The sequence below is a fragment of the Sprattus sprattus genome, assembly GCF_963457725.1.
Source record: "Sprattus sprattus genome assembly, chromosome: 2".
Taxonomy (NCBI): domain Eukaryota; kingdom Metazoa; phylum Chordata; class Actinopteri; order Clupeiformes; family Clupeidae; genus Sprattus; species Sprattus sprattus.
The window spans coordinates 20,193,906-20,212,363 of NC_137921.1; the positions used below are offsets into that span (position 1 = coordinate 20,193,906).

Here is an 18,458-nt window from a genome sequence, read left to right on the forward strand (position 1 = left end):
TCGAATCAAAAGGATGACAAGATTCTTCAATATGGAAACGAATGCAGTTCAATGTGAAAACCTACAGAAACCCAAGTCCTTGTATTTGAGGAAAGGTCAACAGAATTAATAATCAAATAAGCGAAGCCAGGGCTGCTGAATCTGATTGTCTTATTGCTCGTGGCCTGTGTGATTCATGTGGTGTCTTTGTTAGCAGATGAAAAATGTTTCCCTTTCTCTTTCCAAGTTCCTGGCGCTGCTTGCCTCTTAACACCGAGGATAATTTATGAGCTCTCACCACTCTTGTCTCTCCTTCCCTTTGTCAGTTGTATAAAGCTATATTTACTGAGGTGTCTACGGTCCCCAAGCTTGAGCCAAGTTCTTAAAGCCCACCCTGAGAGGCGCGTGCTCACATGTGTCACGCGCCAACATATCGGTCGGTCTTCCAGGCAAATTATCTGCAGGACTTTCAAGCCAGCTGGGAAGTGTAACATATTCAAAGATTATATCTTTTTCTCAATTTTCACGAGAAAATGTTCAGAAGGAAAACTTTACGACATGTCTTTCGCTTTATTTCGGAGTAATAGTGTATTTCCCTTGAATACGGAGGAGTGAGGAACTTATTTTTATTTTTTAACTAGATTGGGTGATTTCAGAATATGTATACTCTGTATACCAGCATTGTATGGGCTTATTGAAGTCACATCATCCAAAGGAAGGCATAAACCAAGTTTACAGAGCCAAGAAAGCTTCGTGCGTAAAATTAAAATGTGTTCGTTCCCGCGACCGCGCTCTGGTGTTTGCAGCGGGTCTGAGACGAGCAGGGAGCTGGACATTGTGGTGAACATTGGAGGCTCGAGGCAGGTGCTGAGCGGAGAAGTTCTGAGTAGGTATCCGGACACACGGCTAGCCGAGTTGGCAACCCAGGCGGCGGGAAACGCGGAGGATTTATCAGAACTGTGCGACGACTATGGTGGTGGTGAGTTCTACTTTGACAGAGACCCAGACGCATTTAAATGTATAATGGAAGTTTACCATTCTGGTGAAATCCACATGAAGAGAGGAATATGCCCCGCGTGTTTCATGGAGGAGATGGAGTTCTGGGGCGTGGAGCCGGAGTTTCTGGATGAATGTTGCCGTTCCAACCTGCATGACGTTGAAGAGGAATTGGCAGAGATCGCCGAGAAGGTACAGTCGCTGCTGGAGGCTCGCGAGAGGGTTCGAGCCGTAGGTGTCGGCGCGTGGAAACGCTTCCAGGCGTGCGTGTGGCGCCTGATGGAACAGCCGGACTCCTCCGTGGCGGCGCGTGTTATCGCCGTTATCTCCTTCCTCCTCATCCTCGTCTCCTCCGCAGCTCTGTGCGCGGGAACCATTCCCGAGCTTCAAACTCGCGACGCACTGGGCAACCCCACGGAGCCGCCAGCCCTTGTTGCAGTGGACACCGTTTGCATCGTGTGGTTCACGCTGGAATATCTCCTCCGGTTCTTCGCGGCTCCCCGCAAGCTTCGTTTCCTGCTCTCCTTCATGAACGTGATCGACTGCCTGGCCATCCTGCCGTACTTCCTACTCCTCACGCTCACTCAGCTGGGCTCCGCTCTGCTGGAGCTGTCGGACATGCAGCAGGCGGTGCAGGCCCTGCGGATCCTGCGCGTGGCACGTGTGCTGAAGCTAGCGCGCCACTCCTCGGGCCTGCAGACGCTCACCTTTGCCCTGCGCAGCTCCTGCGGCGAGCTGGCGCTGTTGCTCCTGATCATGGGCATAGGCGTGTTCCTGTTCTCGGCACTGGGCTACACGCTGGAGCAGAGCCACCCAGACACCATGTTCACCAGCATCCCGCAGGCCTTCTGGTGGGCCGTCATCACCATGACAACGGTGGGCTACGGCGACGTGTACCCCAAGACGACACTGGGGCGATGCAACGCGGCTGTCAGCTTCCTGTGTGGGGTCATCTCCATAGCGCTGCCCATCAATCCCATCATAAACAACTTTGTGTTGTTCTACAGCAAGCAGCGGGTGCTGGAGACGGCGGCGCAGCACGAGATTCAGCTGATGGAGCTGCGTTCACAGGAGGCCGAGGTTCCCTCACGATCTCGGAGGCGCACACATGTGCACAAACACACCCTCAGCGACGCACAGATACCCCTGCTGGAGGAGCACTCGCTACCAACACCTCCACATACATCGCCCTAATGTCACACACACACATGCACTCACACACTCTCTCTCACACACATGCACTCACACACTCTCTCTCACACACATGCACTCACACACTCTCTCTCACACACATGCACTCACAAACTCTCTCTCACACGCACTCACACACTCTCTCTCACACACATGCACTCACACACTCTCTCTCATACACATGCACTCACACACTCTCTCTCACAAACATGCTCACCTGCTATATAGACCACCACCAGGGACTCCCAGATTCCTTGCTTGATTCCTTGATACATTTCCTTAATCTCTCTCACTCGCACACGCACACGCACACACACACACACACACACACACACACACACACACACACACACACACACACACACACACACACACACACACAAAAATACAAACACATTCCAAATTACTGAATGAAGGTCATGTACAGCACCTTTCAACATGAGGAACCCCACGGGGGAGGGCTTCATCACCTATGAAGACTACTACAAAACTGACATCCAAACATCCTTACAATACAAAGATATACAACACAGTAGAAACATCCTGCAATAGAGGGTTCTAAGAATCTATAAAGACTTTAATAGTGGAGTGCTGAAGAGTGTTGTTGTTTTCTTCTGAGATTTTATGCTCATATTATCTGTGATCTGTAGAAATGCAATACCACAGTGATGGTTTTTATGTGCCTGTAAGTGCAACAGTGCACTTACCGATATTTATCACTGCTACTGTGTCTGTTTAATCCTAACTGTGTGTGCAACAGAACACAAACCTTATAATTTATCTTATTTGCAGTTTGGTGATGGTTTGTTATATTTTATTCAGCTTCGCTGTGAGCATTTATGATGAGAGAAGAATTGTGTAAATTACTTATTCATAAATAATCAATGCAAATAGAAAATAAAAATAAAAAATAACCAGCTAAAGTCCTTAAAGTGTTAAGGTTAAGATGCCAGTTCATGTAAGGTAGCAGACACATCCACCGATGACACCTGACAATGAAGGAAGAATTTCATTTTCATATTGATGGTAATGTGGTTTTTTTCCCACCAAGGTGGAAAAAAGGAAAATGAGAGGCATATGCTTGAGAGAGTTAATGTTTGGCGAGTATCACTGCTGCAAGTTTCTAACCTTTGACCTTGTCTGCCCTTTGTCTTCATCTATATTCCTGGACTCATCTCATCCAATAATACATACAGTATGTCTAATCCCTCAGCAAAACCAATGTGACATGGTGAATACAGTCAGAAATCCTAGCAATCATTCCACATAAATCAAATCTACGCAGTTATTGTTATTGTTATTAAGGAAATGACTCAAAGACTGTTTCTGGAAGCAAGTATGGCTCGGTCTGAGCCCATTTAGTTTGTTATCATTTACAGAGCCAGGACTGTGCAGGAGCACCTGCATGAGCATGCAAAGCGATGTATGAGCATACAAGTGATGGACAGGCAGATAACCCTGGGGAGAAATTAACTGAATTTGATGTTGTCACGACCCAGCCTGGTCGGCCCCGCCCCCCTGTTATCAGTGCTCTGTTTTCCACAGCTGAGTAGCAGGATCTGCGCAGGTGCCCACAGGTGTGCCGAAAAGCTTGACGAGAAAAAAAGAACAAAAAACCTGCACACTGCACTACCACAGTGGTTTTATCTATCATTGCTATATTTACATCTCTACATTTACATTTGATACGGACATTCAGCCAGTAAAAAAGAGATTGTCATGAAAAAAGGCAATAAATATAGTTTATGATCACAAGGGAGAGAAAAGGGAGATAAAAAGAGAGAGAGACATGATCACAAGGGAGAGAAAAAGAGAGAGAGACATTCACACTGTGTATCTCCTGTGAGAGGAAGAACAGTACATCATCTGCTGTGACGTCAGGCCGGCACTACAGGTGCAGCCCAATCTCAGATTTGGCAAGCACAGGTCTGAAAATGTTAATACAGATTGAAAGATGTTTGCTTAATGCCTGAACGTTGTCTTGTAACAACATTCTTTCATAATTTAGTTTTTAAGTCCTTACTTTTCTGTAATGATTCAGGAACATAATGTGTTGCTATGGAGGAGTGTAATCAGTTTAAACATGGTGATTGTTATTTGTGTTACTGTCAGTTATGTCGTATAGCTTAAGGAAACTGTCATGTACTTGATAGCGTGGTGGATGACATTGAATAAACCTGCTAATCCCAAATATGTTTGCTTTGTGCTGTGTTTTTGTTTTGTTAGTCTTATGACTGCATTTGTTTGTGCATATATGTGTGCATGCTATATGTGTGTGAGTGTGTGTGTCTCTGTGTGTGTGTGTGTGTGTGTGGTCCTTATCTCCCTCTGTGCGAGTGTTCTGGTTAGGGTAGTGTGTCCTCCCACACGGTCCTTGTGAACCATATCTGCGTCTCCAGTTACCCGTATTCACACAGCCCCACTGAAAAGGTCTCCAACTGTGATGCCCACATTATGCACACGAACACACACAAAAGTAAACACACATAAACCGACACAGACACACACACATATATAAACACATAAACATAAACTGACACACACACTAACAAAATAGGTTTCCCATTGTAATACCTGCATTGTACACACAAGGAAGTACACAGACACACACTCGCACACACAAAGGATAGGGATCCTATTGTAAGAGATCCCCAGCATGGTCTCATGTATAAATAGCCTCTTTGTCTCATCACAAAACAGCTGCAGTGTCGTTCCCTCTGTCCCAACACATACCTGAGTCATCCTCCACGCTCTGCTCCATACTCCACAACTGTTACTCAGTCCTACACACACACACACAAATACACACACACAGACAAACACACTGAGACCCCCCCCCCCCCGCACACACACAAATACATACATATTCACACACATAAATACCTACACATGGACACACACATCCATGCACACACACACACCTTACGTCAGGCATTCCCAGTCCTGCTTTGGAGCCCACCTTCCCTTGATAGTTTCTATCCATCCCTGTTCCAAGTACACCTGAATAAAATCCATCAGGTGTGGTCAGTTAATCACAAATGCCAATGATTTCAGTCAGGTATGCATCGAGCCCGGAGAGAGAGAGAGAGAGGGGGGGCACAAACAATGCAGCACAAACAAACACACACACTCACAAAGAGAGAGGCCCCCCCCCCCCCCCCCCCCCCCCCCCCTACGACAACCCTCATCTCACCTTGTTTCTCATCCCTCACCCAAAGCCAAGTGGCTTTGCAGTCAAAATATAGACCCCTCACACCACCTATGTCTGTCTGTCTCTGTCAGCATCACTGATCCTGATCCCTATCCTTACCCATTGTTCTCCCTCCCACACTTCTACAGACAAAGGCATAAGTGGTTATGGTGAGGAAACGATGCAAAGACAGCTGCTACTGGACGTGAAACTTGAGTGCAGGGCTATTAATGTGTGGGTGCACACACAGAGACGCACAAGTACTCATAAACACACACACAGACACAGACACATGTACACGCACAAAGTCATGTTTTCACAAGTTTGAGGGATTAACGTCATCTGAGCCCAGGTCATCTCTGCAAGGACTTTTAGAGTAGGTCTAAACTCTGACAGTACTCTCTCTCCTCTGCTCATCTCTGTGTTCCCTCTCTCTTCATGAGACTATGTATGTATGTGTGTGTGTGTGTGTGTGTGTGCGCTGCATTCTCTTATTCTCTACCCCTCTTTCTGCTCTTAGTGTGTGTGTGTATCTTGTGAGTGTGTGTGTGCATCTATGTGTCTCTGTTTGCCACTTTTACTCCTTGTCTTTAATCCCTTTGCTGTTGTTCGTTTGTGTGTGTGTGTGTGTGTGTGTGTGTGTGTGTGTGTGGATTTTCTGGTTGAATTTAAAAGAGAGAGCTGTCACCCTCAATGAAACAGAGGATGAAGTTACAATGGAAAGTTCTAAAACTATGGATTATGATGTTCTAAAACTGTCAGATCAGAGACAACCAAACTGAAGGACACGCATGGAGGCTAAGAAACTAAAAAAGGGTGTCTGTGATAAACTAATGTCGTTATTTTCAGAAGTGCGTCAAAACCTTGTGTCACATTAGCATAGCTTCTTGCCACTTCAATCACTTTAAATGACTCAGGACCAAGTGTAAAACCTCCAGAACAGACACTTTCCCAAGGACACTCACAGGGCACTACCACTTAAGAAAATGAGGGCCGAATGAAAAGGTGTCTGTGAGTTGAGTTTCGTTGTAAGAGCTGAAATCTGTTTGGCTCCTCTGCAGTGGCGGTTCTAGTCCATTTTTACTAGGGGGGCCAAGGAGGGGCCAGGGTTTAACCAGGGGGGCACATAAAAAACCCCGCAACAAATGATATTTAAAGATTATAAACTTATATTACTTTAAAAACATATAAACATGTATAACTTAACTTAACATTATAAGAATGAGTGCAAGAGAGGTAGGGCCATACAAAATGAACAACAAGTCTTTTACAGTCATTTAACCCACCATGGGCAATGCTGAAATCACTGTTACAGATAGTAGCCTACAGTGTGCAAGACTGTAATTGTGGTTTACTTTTATAAGACAGGGGTACGTACACCTTTGTATAGTCTGTTGTAAAATGTCTTACATTTTATTTTTGGGGGGCACTCTCCCTGTGCCATGTTCCTAGATACACTGAACTGATTAATTTCATTATTGATTAATTCGGTCGGGAGAAGAGATAAAAGTCCGCACACACTGAAAATTAATTTGTGGACTTACCGAAACAGGTAAATCAGGATGCTCCTGAGGCACACACGCACACTGCCTCACACACGCACAGTCTCTAGGTCCCTCTCCCTCTCTGTCGTGAGCGCGCTACACAGATGCTAACGCGGTTTGGATCACGTCTGTCTCGTGTGCGCGGTCTGGCTCGCTCGCTCTAGATTCCGGGAGATTTTAAGTAATTTGCGGGCATCAAGGAGTCGTTATCAATATGCGGGAGACTCCCGGAACTTCAGGGAGACTTGGGATGTCTGTGTATTCACATAACATCTGGGAAAGTCAACAGGCATAGGATATTTCCATCTTTTGGTTCTTGAAAAAAATCTTCTCTGCCTTCATGTGGCAGAAAAATCACCAGCTCAGCCGGTAGACAGTTGTATATCATCATCACTATGGTTACCACTACAGGCACAGGCAGACTACCAGTTTAAGCTTAAGACCCAGCTAATGATAGGGAGCGAGCTAAACATTTAAATCGTAGCTCCTCAGTCTCTCCAACAAGCACCACACATGGCAAACTACAGTGCGCTGTTTTAATTTACCCATGTGGAACGTTGCGTCGCATTAGTAGCCTACCGCTTTTGGCGCTTGGTGTAAAATCATAATAAATTCATATTTTGTTTTATTTGGTCAGCACGGGGTGGCCGCAGGGGTGGCCAAGGACATGTCTACGGGGGCACGGGCCACCCCAGGCCTCCCTGTAGAACCGCCACTGCTCCTCTGCAAGGCCAGGATAATAACTTTCTACCTTCCTCCTCCAGCCTATAACACTGAAAAGAAAGTGTAACTGAAGCTTTAAAGACAAACACTCATGATGAAAACAAACACCATCTACCCATATCACCTATCTTCCCTGGAACCAATCAACAGTTTATGACTGTGTGTGCAAATGTTTATGTATTTGTTTTTCTGGTAGTACCTCTCTGTATAAGGCTGCATGTCTGTGCGTGTTCAAGTTTATATGTGTGTATAATAATGTGTGTATTCGTTTGTGTGGTGCATATGTGTGTTTGTGTGTGTGTCTGAAGTAGGGGTGTGTGGTTTGTAATGGGTATATGGCTAAGTGCCACGCCTTTGCCTGAGTCTGTCCTCAGTGATGTTTTTAATGGGGACAGTTGGTGGTGTGTGAAGGAGAATATTAATGATAACACAAACCCACATATACCCACACACACAGGCATTGTAACACACACACACACACACACACACACACACACACACACACACACACACACACACACACACACACACACACACACACACACACACACACACACACAGGCATTGTAACACACACACACACACATACACACACACACACATACACACACACACACACACACACACACACACACATACCCACACACACACACACACACACACACACACACACACACACACACACACACACACACATACACACACACACAGAGACACACAGACACACACACATACAGACACACAGCTCAGCATCTTGTCAGCAAGAAGGGAGGCACGTAATGATGTAATAAATCACTCACCTTCAGAGTTGAACAAGAGAACTTTTCACACTGGGCTGTTAGTCATCAGACATTACCTCTCAATGCTTTTAGTACGCTCTCACACACACACACACACACACACACACACACACACACACAAACACACACACACACACGCACACACACACACACACACACACACACACACACACACACACACACACACACACACACCACACACACACACACACACACACACACACACACACACACATGCACATGCACACACTGCAGTCCACTCTAAAAAATGAAAGTGTTGTAAATCTAATCTTGCATATGCTGAAAATACTCTTGAAAGTTTGTAAATCTTTCGCCTTACATCTCAACACAATGTGTGATCATTACCCACTCATTCAATCACAGACACACACACGCACTCTTTCTCTCTCTCTCACACACACACACACACACACACACACACACACACACACACACACACACAGAGTCATACCCCAGTTTGGAGTGTATACATTTTTCACTAATGTCATAACCAATAATGAATAACTAATGTTTACCAGATGAATCCATTAGTAAATTGTGTGTGTGTTGAATAGTTAATTCCTTTATCTGTGGAGCTGGCCTATGCTCTTTCTCTCCCCCTCACTGCTAGAGTAACTCCACCTGGAAAATAGAGTGATAACTCCCTTACTTCCTTAATTTAAAATTAGTTAACAGAAACAGTATCTGTCCTTCCCTCTCACTGACACACACACACACACACACACAGTATCTCTCCTTCCCTCTCACTGACACACAGAGAGTATCTGTCCTTCCCTCTCACTGACACACACACACAGTATCTGTCCTTCCCTGTCAGTGATATTACTCTATTTTCCAAGCAGTGAAGGGGTGGGAAAGAGTATTGGCTGGCTCCATAGATAAAGGATCTAACTACTCTGAGACACACATACAGTACATACAAACAAATGCAAACCTGCTAGCAATACACACATTCAAGACACACAGACTCAGACTCTCAGTAAATCTGGGTGATAGTATTAAGTCCATGCTGTATGTTGCGATCTCCTCTTCAAAATACTAACAGCATTTCGCAGAACAGCCTCCCAGAAATAGTAATAATACTTTTAGAGAAGCTATTATCAATTTCCCATGTGTTCCCCTGCTATACTTATTGCCTTACTTTTTTTTTTTTTTATTTATTTATTTTCCATGACACTGTATTTTGTCTGTCAATGAACTGTTATTGTAAATCAAATGAACATATTCATTTCATAGACTTTTAGAACACGTTTCCCTCTTTTGTGAAAAAAGACACTCTTTATCTTATTTTTTGCAACATGTTCTTTTTAGTGTTAACAGCAACATAACAAGTGTCTTTGCTTTACAGATAAATTAAGTCCTCTCTGTGATAACTTCTTTTGCTGGGATACAAGAGCATTCCCTTTACAGTAACACCAAATTCAAGTCTGATATTTAGTGCCACCCAGTGGTTAATGAAGGGACTACATAAATGATGCACTCTTGAGTCAAGCCTCATGCAGACAAACGGGGTGCAAAACACAGTTTTGACAGTTTTTTTTTTTAAGTGAGTGTAATGGCCGGGCCATGTGACCACAACATAAAAGAAGGGAGGTGGATGACAAAGCTATAATGATACTGGTATTTATTAAATCCATACAAATGTATAAAGTAAAATGAAACATGTCTAGGGGTCTGATGTCTGTATGGATGGGTGTTAGCAGTGTGAGGGTGGGTCAGGAAGTGTGTGTGCTTCAATAAGCGGAAATATATCGAATGAGGTGAGCTGAGAGAGAGACAGGTGTCCACAGGTCCTTTTTATCTCTTACACCTCCCCAGGTGTGGGTAATCAGTCCAAACAGCCAATTGTCCCCACTGTTGCCTCCAGGCCTTGCATGGCCACTACACAGTACACAGAGCGCAGGGGTTCGTAACAGAAAGATTCTAGTGCAATGGTGACGTAAATTGCATTTAATTGCAAATATAATTGTAAATTTAACAGCTTAACAGCAACTACACTGGCAACAACAGCAGAAGAAATTGTACTTTCATAACACAATGAATACACATTGTAAAGTATCTCTTCATATATTAATATATGCCAATTATCATCAGGAAGAATAAAGTAACAGTAGGGTGTAGGCCCTTTTCACTGTATTTAAAAGTAAATAACATGGACATAATAATACCTCCATGTTAAAATATTTGTTTATTAAAGTCATGGGACATTTTTACTTGTACTTTGCACTGTAATGTGGTGACTTAAAAAAGGTTAAATAACAGCTCTCAACACATTGTTAAGTATCTATTCACATGTTAATAACCATCAGGAAGAATAAAGTACACACATTTGATATTCTGGGAACATTACTTTAGATACTTTAAATACTTTAATACAAGCAATTAGTGGTATACATGGGCACACATTACAATAGTGGTGTGTAAAAATAAACCCACCACCTAGCATTACATTTCTTAACCTTAATGTTGACAATATGCCTTTACAGCTCAGAGTCTTTGTCCTAGAATCATAAAAAGAACACCCCCAGACACCTTTAATCTTCAACATATATGCGACGTATGCATCAATGTTTTTAGTAAGAGGAAATATACAAAAACATCAAGGCATGTCAGACTACCTAAAACAGTTTGACAGGCATTCGTCCACTAAGGGTTAATCAATGAAGGCAATGAGAAGACCTGTTAGCTAGTGACCATAGACTATTTCAAAGAAATCCATATGCTCTCTATAACCCTCACAACCCTTGATATTGTAGACACAGAAAAGCAAGGAATATAGGTTAAGTTCATACAGTACATAAACACAGTGTAGGCCATAAGGTACAGTTAAAGGTAATGCCCTCTGTTTTTAGTATGTGTATAGTTTTTAGTTTTTGTAGCGGCTGTTTTCCTCAGCTTTGTTGATCCTCACTGGCGGAGAATACGTCTGAGAGGTTGGACTGGTAGCCGGAAGTGGCCTGTGAGTAGTTGAGGGTGGGGGGATCTTCTTTCTGGATCTTCATTGTGGACAGCCAGGAAAGCACATCCCTGTACTTGCTCTTGGGTTTGGGTCGCTGGCTTGTCTCTGGTAAAGTCCTGTTGCTTCCACTCACTGTAGAATAACAAAGAAATATATGAGGAACTGTTCAGGCTCTGGGATCTGTTAAGCGCCGAGAGGCAATTGTATTGTTATGGCGCTATACAAATAAAATTGAATTGAATTGAATTGAACTGACCTATTTTCTGTAAGGTAGCCAATTAGTTTAACTAAGTTAAATCCCTGAAGTGCTACCTACAGTTAGCAAAGTTTGTGCAGTATTGGCTTCAATTTGAGATGCATTTCCATAAGAAACTGCAGTCGCCGTTGCATACTCAAGCCTATGCAATTATGTGGATGCTAACACTTCGCCCTACAAAAGCAAGATGAGTCTCCTACCAGATGGATGACCAATAAATATAATCTAACAAAGCACAGGGCATCATTTCTTTAACACCAATGACCCACTGACATTTGGCAATTTGTTTTGTGAAGAAGTCATAACTAACCTAACTTAATCACTTAAATTAAACTACATAACACCCACGGCCATCACATCTTAAAACCATGTAAAATACTAAAGCGCTGAGTTATTTGCATGGTTTTGAATGGGTCAATCGGCTAACATTTGTCTACTGTGCTACTTGAGTTTTTATGTAGGTTCTGTTAGCTAAATCTAAACTCACAAACCCGCCCTCCTGAGTGTCTAACAACAAGACCAGTGGTGGAATGTAACGAAGTATTTTTACTTCGTTACTGTACTTCGTTACATTTTTACGTATCTGTACTTTACTTAAGTAAAAATAATAGTGCATACTTTTTACTTTTACTTCGTTACATTTTGCAGCTATTATCTATACTTTTACTCCGCTACATTTCTACAATATGTGTCGTTATTCGTTACATTTTATGAACACAGTTTCGCCAAACTGTTGCCTACACAAAAATATGGATTGCATTGCTTTAGGACGTTTCAACCAATCAGGTGGCTCTATCAGCTCCAATGACAGCAGAGTGTGAATTTGGCAGCGGCACTACGGTAGCCTTGCCTGTTTTGCTTAAACATTCGACAAACAGCCTGACTAACAAACACTTTTCAGCATGGATTCAGAGTCAGCCTCATCTGAAGACATGTTCAAGTTCAGAGGCCCCAAGAATAACTCGTGTCGTAACACGATTGTACCTTGATTATTTATTTAACGTAGTGGTAAGATAAAGCTGGTAGTTATGCAATGTCAAGCTAACGTGAAGATTTGCCTTTTTTATTGACTGGTTATTGCCTGGCATGCAAACTTAATGCCTAGTCTTGGGTTACTCAATATGTTTTTTTTTTCTTTTCTGCATCAATAGAGCATAAAATGCTGCATTGACCAGTTTAACAACTCCATTTGTTTTTCATTTTTCATATTTCCATTTTTTACACGTTCACAATTAAATAAAAGATTAAAAGATACAAAATTGTGTCTTTATTGGTTTGGCTTAATGGTATTAACTTTGCAAATAATCCCTGGTAGATAACTTGTCATCCGCAGAATTGTAAGATAGAGTGTGAACAGTATTACAGACAATAGGCCCAATAAGTACACCAACGTTTCCAATTAACAAATGTTGTTGTTTATAATTATTACTAGTAGTGACATCTGTAGAGGCATTTATTACCAGTCGCTATTTCTTTATCAAAATGGCATAGCCTAGACATTGAGAGACAACCCATTGCGTGAGTACTTTTACTTTTACTTTTAAAAGTAAATTTAAAAGTGAGTAGGGTTGTTGATGTAGTACTTTTACTTTTACTTTCATTTTCCTGAGTACTTGTACTTTTACTTAAGTACTAAACTTTAGTACTTCTTCCACCACTGAACAAGACCGACCAATCCAGCTCTGCGGTAAGGCAAATGAAAGTACAAAACACCACGTGACCATTTTCACATCTACCTCATCCGTAGTAAAGTGTTTATATGGACTACCCCTATCAGTGTAATTCAAACCACTGAATCAAACAACATGGAGATCCTAAGCATACCTCTAAGTATTTAGCATAAGATTTGTCCAAAGCAATTTACAAAGTCTTAACTCCAACATTATGTATTACAGAATTGCAAATAAAAATGTAGGACTTACTGCTAGGGAATAAGAATTCAAAACTGCTATACAACTTGGAACCAGGCAGATTAGATTTCTGCAGGTCCATGCTGTGTATTTTCTGACTGATATTCTTCTCCACCCTCTCAGTCCTTTTTTTCAGCTCATCAAATGTGAGGTCACTCTTGGGTTTCCTCCAACGATCTTGTTCTGTGAATAAACAGATCAGAAACAGGAAATGAAAAGCTGGACCTGGACTATTGGGCCGAGGTTCAGGGGCCGAGTGGCACCCTCCAACACCTGTCCCAAGCCTAAGCCCCCTTTTCCACAGTCTTCTTGGGCCTAGGGGCCTGTGTTGCAGGGAAAATAAACAATGACAGGAAGTGACATGTGACAGGTGAGGAATGGAGACAACACATGGAACAACAGGAGCACATGTCAAATTGTAAACAGAAGCACAGAGCACACGGAGAACAAAACAAGACCAGAAACAACATGCAGTGCGGGCACATGATGGCAGCACTCCGATCCCAGCCGATTCTCTCCATGGGGTCTCCATGGGGGGTTAACTGCTCTATCTCAAAGCACATGGCAGTGACAAATCTAGATCTTGGCCGCGTCAGTTCAAATCAAATGCGGAATGTTTACATCTGCTACCGTTGATTATACAATAAATACGTTGTTAAATGAAACAAAAACACACCCCAGTTTAAGTTGTATTAGTATTGATTGATTCATATGAATGGATTACATGACTAACAACTGGTGGAAAAGTAATATGAAAATATTTGCGTTCTGTCCCAAACAGTTGCGTTCCAGTTTCAAAGTTTCAGTTAAGGTTTCAGTATTTCAACGTGAATGAGAGGGAGCACAAGAACTGAGCGTCTAGCAGAGATTATCATGTCATAGACATATATGATGCATGTATATGTCTGTGGGCACGATCTCAAGTACGTGCGAAAGTTGTTGTTGTCCAATTTTAATCTAGATTCGAGAGACACATGCGCGCCCAGTCCAATTCCCAGCGGAATCGAATCGTGTATCCAGGGGTTTACATCGGAGTCCAGTAGGACTCAAGTCGGACACAATGAATCTAGATTTGGGGAGACATTGTGTCCAATCTCCAATTTAAATCGGACTGAAATCGGAAATTGGACACATGTGTCCACACATGGGCACCAAGGTGACCAACTCAGAATCCCGTCTGAAACTAGGGCCCTGTATTGCAGGGAAATGTCCCTGACAAAATGTCACAGTTTCATCTGAGATAAAAAAAAAAAAAGTGCTTCCACATTTAACAGACAGATTCAAGGTTCACGTTTTTTTTGTTTATTTTGTATTCTATTCAGGGTATGGCAGTACCGCCTGCAGTGTAATCAACTTTTCATCATCAAGTGATACACTGCTTGAGTTGAACACATGCTGACACATTTGCCCTGTGTCATTTCATATGATTTTGATGGTAATGTAAGACACTTACTTGCAGGTTTGGGTTGAAGGGTCATGTCAAGTGTGTGAAGTCCAGGTCCCTTTGGTCCTCTCAGATCCGCTTGCAGATCAGACAGGTAATCTTTGAACTGTTCCAGCATCTCCGCCTCCCGCTCCCTCCATTTTCTCTCCAAGCAGACGCTGATTTCTCGCTTCTCAAACTTTTCCTCCACTCTTTGGTTAATTTCCATCATGTTTGGGCTGTAGTGCTGGCCTTCATTAAGAGCCACCATCTCCTCGATCTTCTCCAGAAGTGCGGGGACCTGGCTGCTTTCGCTCTTGCTCTTGTTGTTGAGGACGTGGTACCTGTTTCCACACCTCTCCACCAGCTGCTGCAGGGCAGGACTCTCCATCATGATGTGCTCGTCGATGGTCTGATCCCCCAGCTGGTCACCATAGGTAAACAACACCAGAGTGAATTTCCAAACGTCTTCACCAAACAAGGCCATGTGCTCCTCCAGCGCCCTCTGCTGTCGCGGTGTGAAAGCCATGTCTGAGGGCAGGACTAGCAGGAAAGCATTAGGTCCGGGATCGCAGAGTGTGAGTCCTTGGACAATCTCTTTATCCTGCTCTAGAGTGCAATCCTTATAATATTTACTCCAGCCAGGGGTGTCTACCACAACAATCTTCCGACCAGCCACGTATGCTGTGGCATTCTGGCATTTAGTGTTGAAACATGTGGGCAGTAGACCCTGGCGGAGAATAGTGTTTCCAGACGCGCTCTTTCCTACGGTCTTCTGCCCCAAAAGGACCAGATGGATCTCACTCAGAGGCTTCCGGGTAACTGTAGAATATATGGAGAGAATTAAGTATTATAAAACAGTTCAGAACACACAATCTGATTGGTTGAAAATAACCATGCTGTCATATCTCATGGCAGTATCATTTAGTGATCTGGAAAATCTGAAGATATATAATTCTTTGACCACAACTATCCATCCTAATGGATGTTGCTTTTACCAGTTGTAGTTCAACTAGCGTTTACAACATAGGACTTAGTATTTAAAAAGATATTTTACCAGCATCACTTTTTTCTTTCCTGATTTCCTCAATCTTGTTCCTGCTCCTCTTCCTCATCAAGCTCTGTTTATCATTAATGGCCTGAAACATTTTTTCGTCACATCTGAAAAAGTCCTGTTCGTTTACAGCAACAAGCTCCTTCATCTTCTGGAGCAGTTCTGTGACTTGAGTGCCATCATCCATGCTTCGATTGTCCAGAACATGGTAGCGGTTCCCACACTTGTTGACCAGGTCTGTGAGAGCTGCTCCTTCTGCTTCAATGTGCTCTTCGATGGTTTCCTCTCTCAACCAGTCTCCTCGGGCAAACACCACAATCACATGTCTCCACAAATCTTCTCCCAGCAACCTCAGGTGGCTCTCCACTGCGTCACGTTGGAGTTCTGTGAAGGAGGCTTCTGTGTCAATGACCAACAGGAATACGTGGGGCCCCGGACGGCAGAAGAACGGGCTAAGCACAATTTCCTGTTTCATGCGTTCTGTGGTGTTCACGACATTGAAGCTCCTCCACCAACCAGGTGTGTCCACCACCTTGACAGGGGTTTGGCCCATGTGGCCCTCGTGCATCACAGTGCTGGCTGTCCTCTTTCCAGACTCATGGACATTCTCTCCCAGGATTGTGTTCAGGGTGGAGCTCTTTCCCACATTCCGACTTCCAAGAAGAACCACCCTAAGTTCTGCGATTGGCTGGTCTTGTTCAAGCTCTAGAGAAGAGGGGTGGATCAAGAAAAAAGGAAATAAAATGAGTTATGAATGCACAATCACAGTACTTACATTTGCATAACTTAAAACCATAATTCAAACTTAAATATTATTGCATTGGCATCCTATCAATATTAATAATTCTAATACATTTGGAAACTTAAATTACAAAACGACTCCCACATCTATCTACCCAGCCTCAAGCGGATGGGTCTCCCCCTTAAGGCTGAGGTTCTGCTCAAGGTTCTTCCTGTTAGAAGGGAGTTTTTCCTTGTCACAGCTGCTTTAGTACTTGCTCTAGGGAGTTCAGGCTCTTGGCAACAATTTCAACAGTTATTGGCACTATTTAACTACAATTGAATTGAAATTAATACCTCTTAGAAGCTGTCTTTGCTTTTCCCTTTGTTTGTCGTTCTCTATCTTTCTCTGTGACGCCCTCTCTGCTGCCAGTTTCCTCTTCTCAGCAATGGCCTGCAGGATCTTCTCATCTGCCTTGTAAATCTCACCATCATTCATCTTCACAACTTCCTCGATCTTGATCAGAAGCTCATTCACCTGACCAGGGTTGGTGTTCCTCTTGTTGTCAAACACCTGGAACCTGTACTTGCATTTCTCCAGCACTTTCTGAAGAGCCTCCCCTTCGCTCTTAATATGATCATCAATTGTTGTCTTATTCTCCAGGTAGTCCCAACAGGTGAAGAGAACCACCACGTGTCTCCACACACGATCCCCCAGGAGACTCAGGTACTCTTGCACATACTGGCCCTGCTCCTTAGTAAAGGCCATGTCCAGTGGAATGACCAACAGGCAGGCGTCAGGGCCTGGAAGGCACTTGGCCAAGCTGAGTTTGAATTGCTGTTTGCTGGCCTCCGATGTCTGAGTGATGGGAAAATGACTCCAGCCAGGCACGTCCACAATGGTGAGGCAGCGTCCAGACACAGCGCCACACCGAACCTCGCATTGGTGGGTCCTGACACGGCCGCACTCAAACTTCGGCGCCCCCAGGATGGTGTTTCCTGAGGAGCTCTTCCCAGACCAGCGGGTCCCGAAGATCATAATCCGCAGTTTTGTCCCCATCACCACACACTCTCCTGCTGATGAAAACAAATGTGTGAAACTCTTATTAAAGATTGTGCTTCCACTCAGGTTTGAGACATGGTTTGAGTTGCTTAGGCTGTAGTTTCAGTAATGTATGTTGAATGAATGTTTTGACCCTCTTTGACCATCTACCTCCTCCTCCAAAACTAAAAAACATAATTAAATGAAATACACAATACTTCACAGTAAATACATAAAACACAGACCTGGTGCATACAGATTACCCCAAACGTCTGTCTAAACAGATTAAGCGTTAACAGGATCAGCAAGCCTTAAAAATGTGGGCAGAGCATTCCACAGTTAAGGTGCTCCGTCACCACGGGTCTTAAGGCAGGTTTGTGGGGCAGACAGTAGTGTCAGTAGTAAATGAGAATAGGTTGTTTTGGTCCCTAGGTGCTTGAATTGTCCCTAGGTTCTAAACAGAGACCAGAGCCTGAAAAAAAATTAAAACTCCTTTTTAACAGAAACAGAAACCTTTAGCAGGACCTCAGCTCAAAGGGTACATGGGGTACAATAGTGAGATTGACAGTCATGTGCCAATGTGAAGGTTTCCATTTAAGTCAACAAACCTAAAATGATGTCTTGTTATTTCTTACCGCAATGTCGTTGAA

At 43.4% G+C, this 18,458-nt stretch overlaps 2 protein-coding genes across 2 annotated transcripts; one reads left to right on the forward strand and one right to left on the reverse strand.

The window, feature by feature from the left end:
- Positions 1 to 747: 747 nt before the first annotated feature.
- On the forward strand, positions 748 to 2,169 carry kcnf1a (potassium voltage-gated channel, subfamily F, member 1a; the record flags this gene model as incomplete). Its single annotated transcript, XM_080832051.1, has 1 exon — positions 748 to 2,169. The coding sequence occupies one exon, from the start codon at positions 748 to 750 to the stop codon at positions 2,167 to 2,169; it is 1,422 nt and encodes a 473-aa protein (XP_080688177.1).
- Positions 2,170 to 11,335: 9,166 nt separating this feature from the next.
- LOC308381405 (GTPase IMAP family member 8-like) lies at positions 11,336 to 17,826 on the reverse strand (the record flags this gene model as incomplete). The annotated part of the gene is made up of 5 exons (XM_080858967.1): positions 11,336 to 11,535; positions 13,582 to 13,752; positions 15,023 to 15,814; positions 16,059 to 16,751; positions 17,124 to 17,826. The coding sequence occupies 5 exons, from the start codon at positions 17,824 to 17,826 to the stop codon at positions 11,336 to 11,338; spliced, it is 2,559 nt and encodes an 852-aa protein (XP_080715093.1).
- Between the last annotated feature and the right edge of the window lie 632 nt (positions 17,827 to 18,458).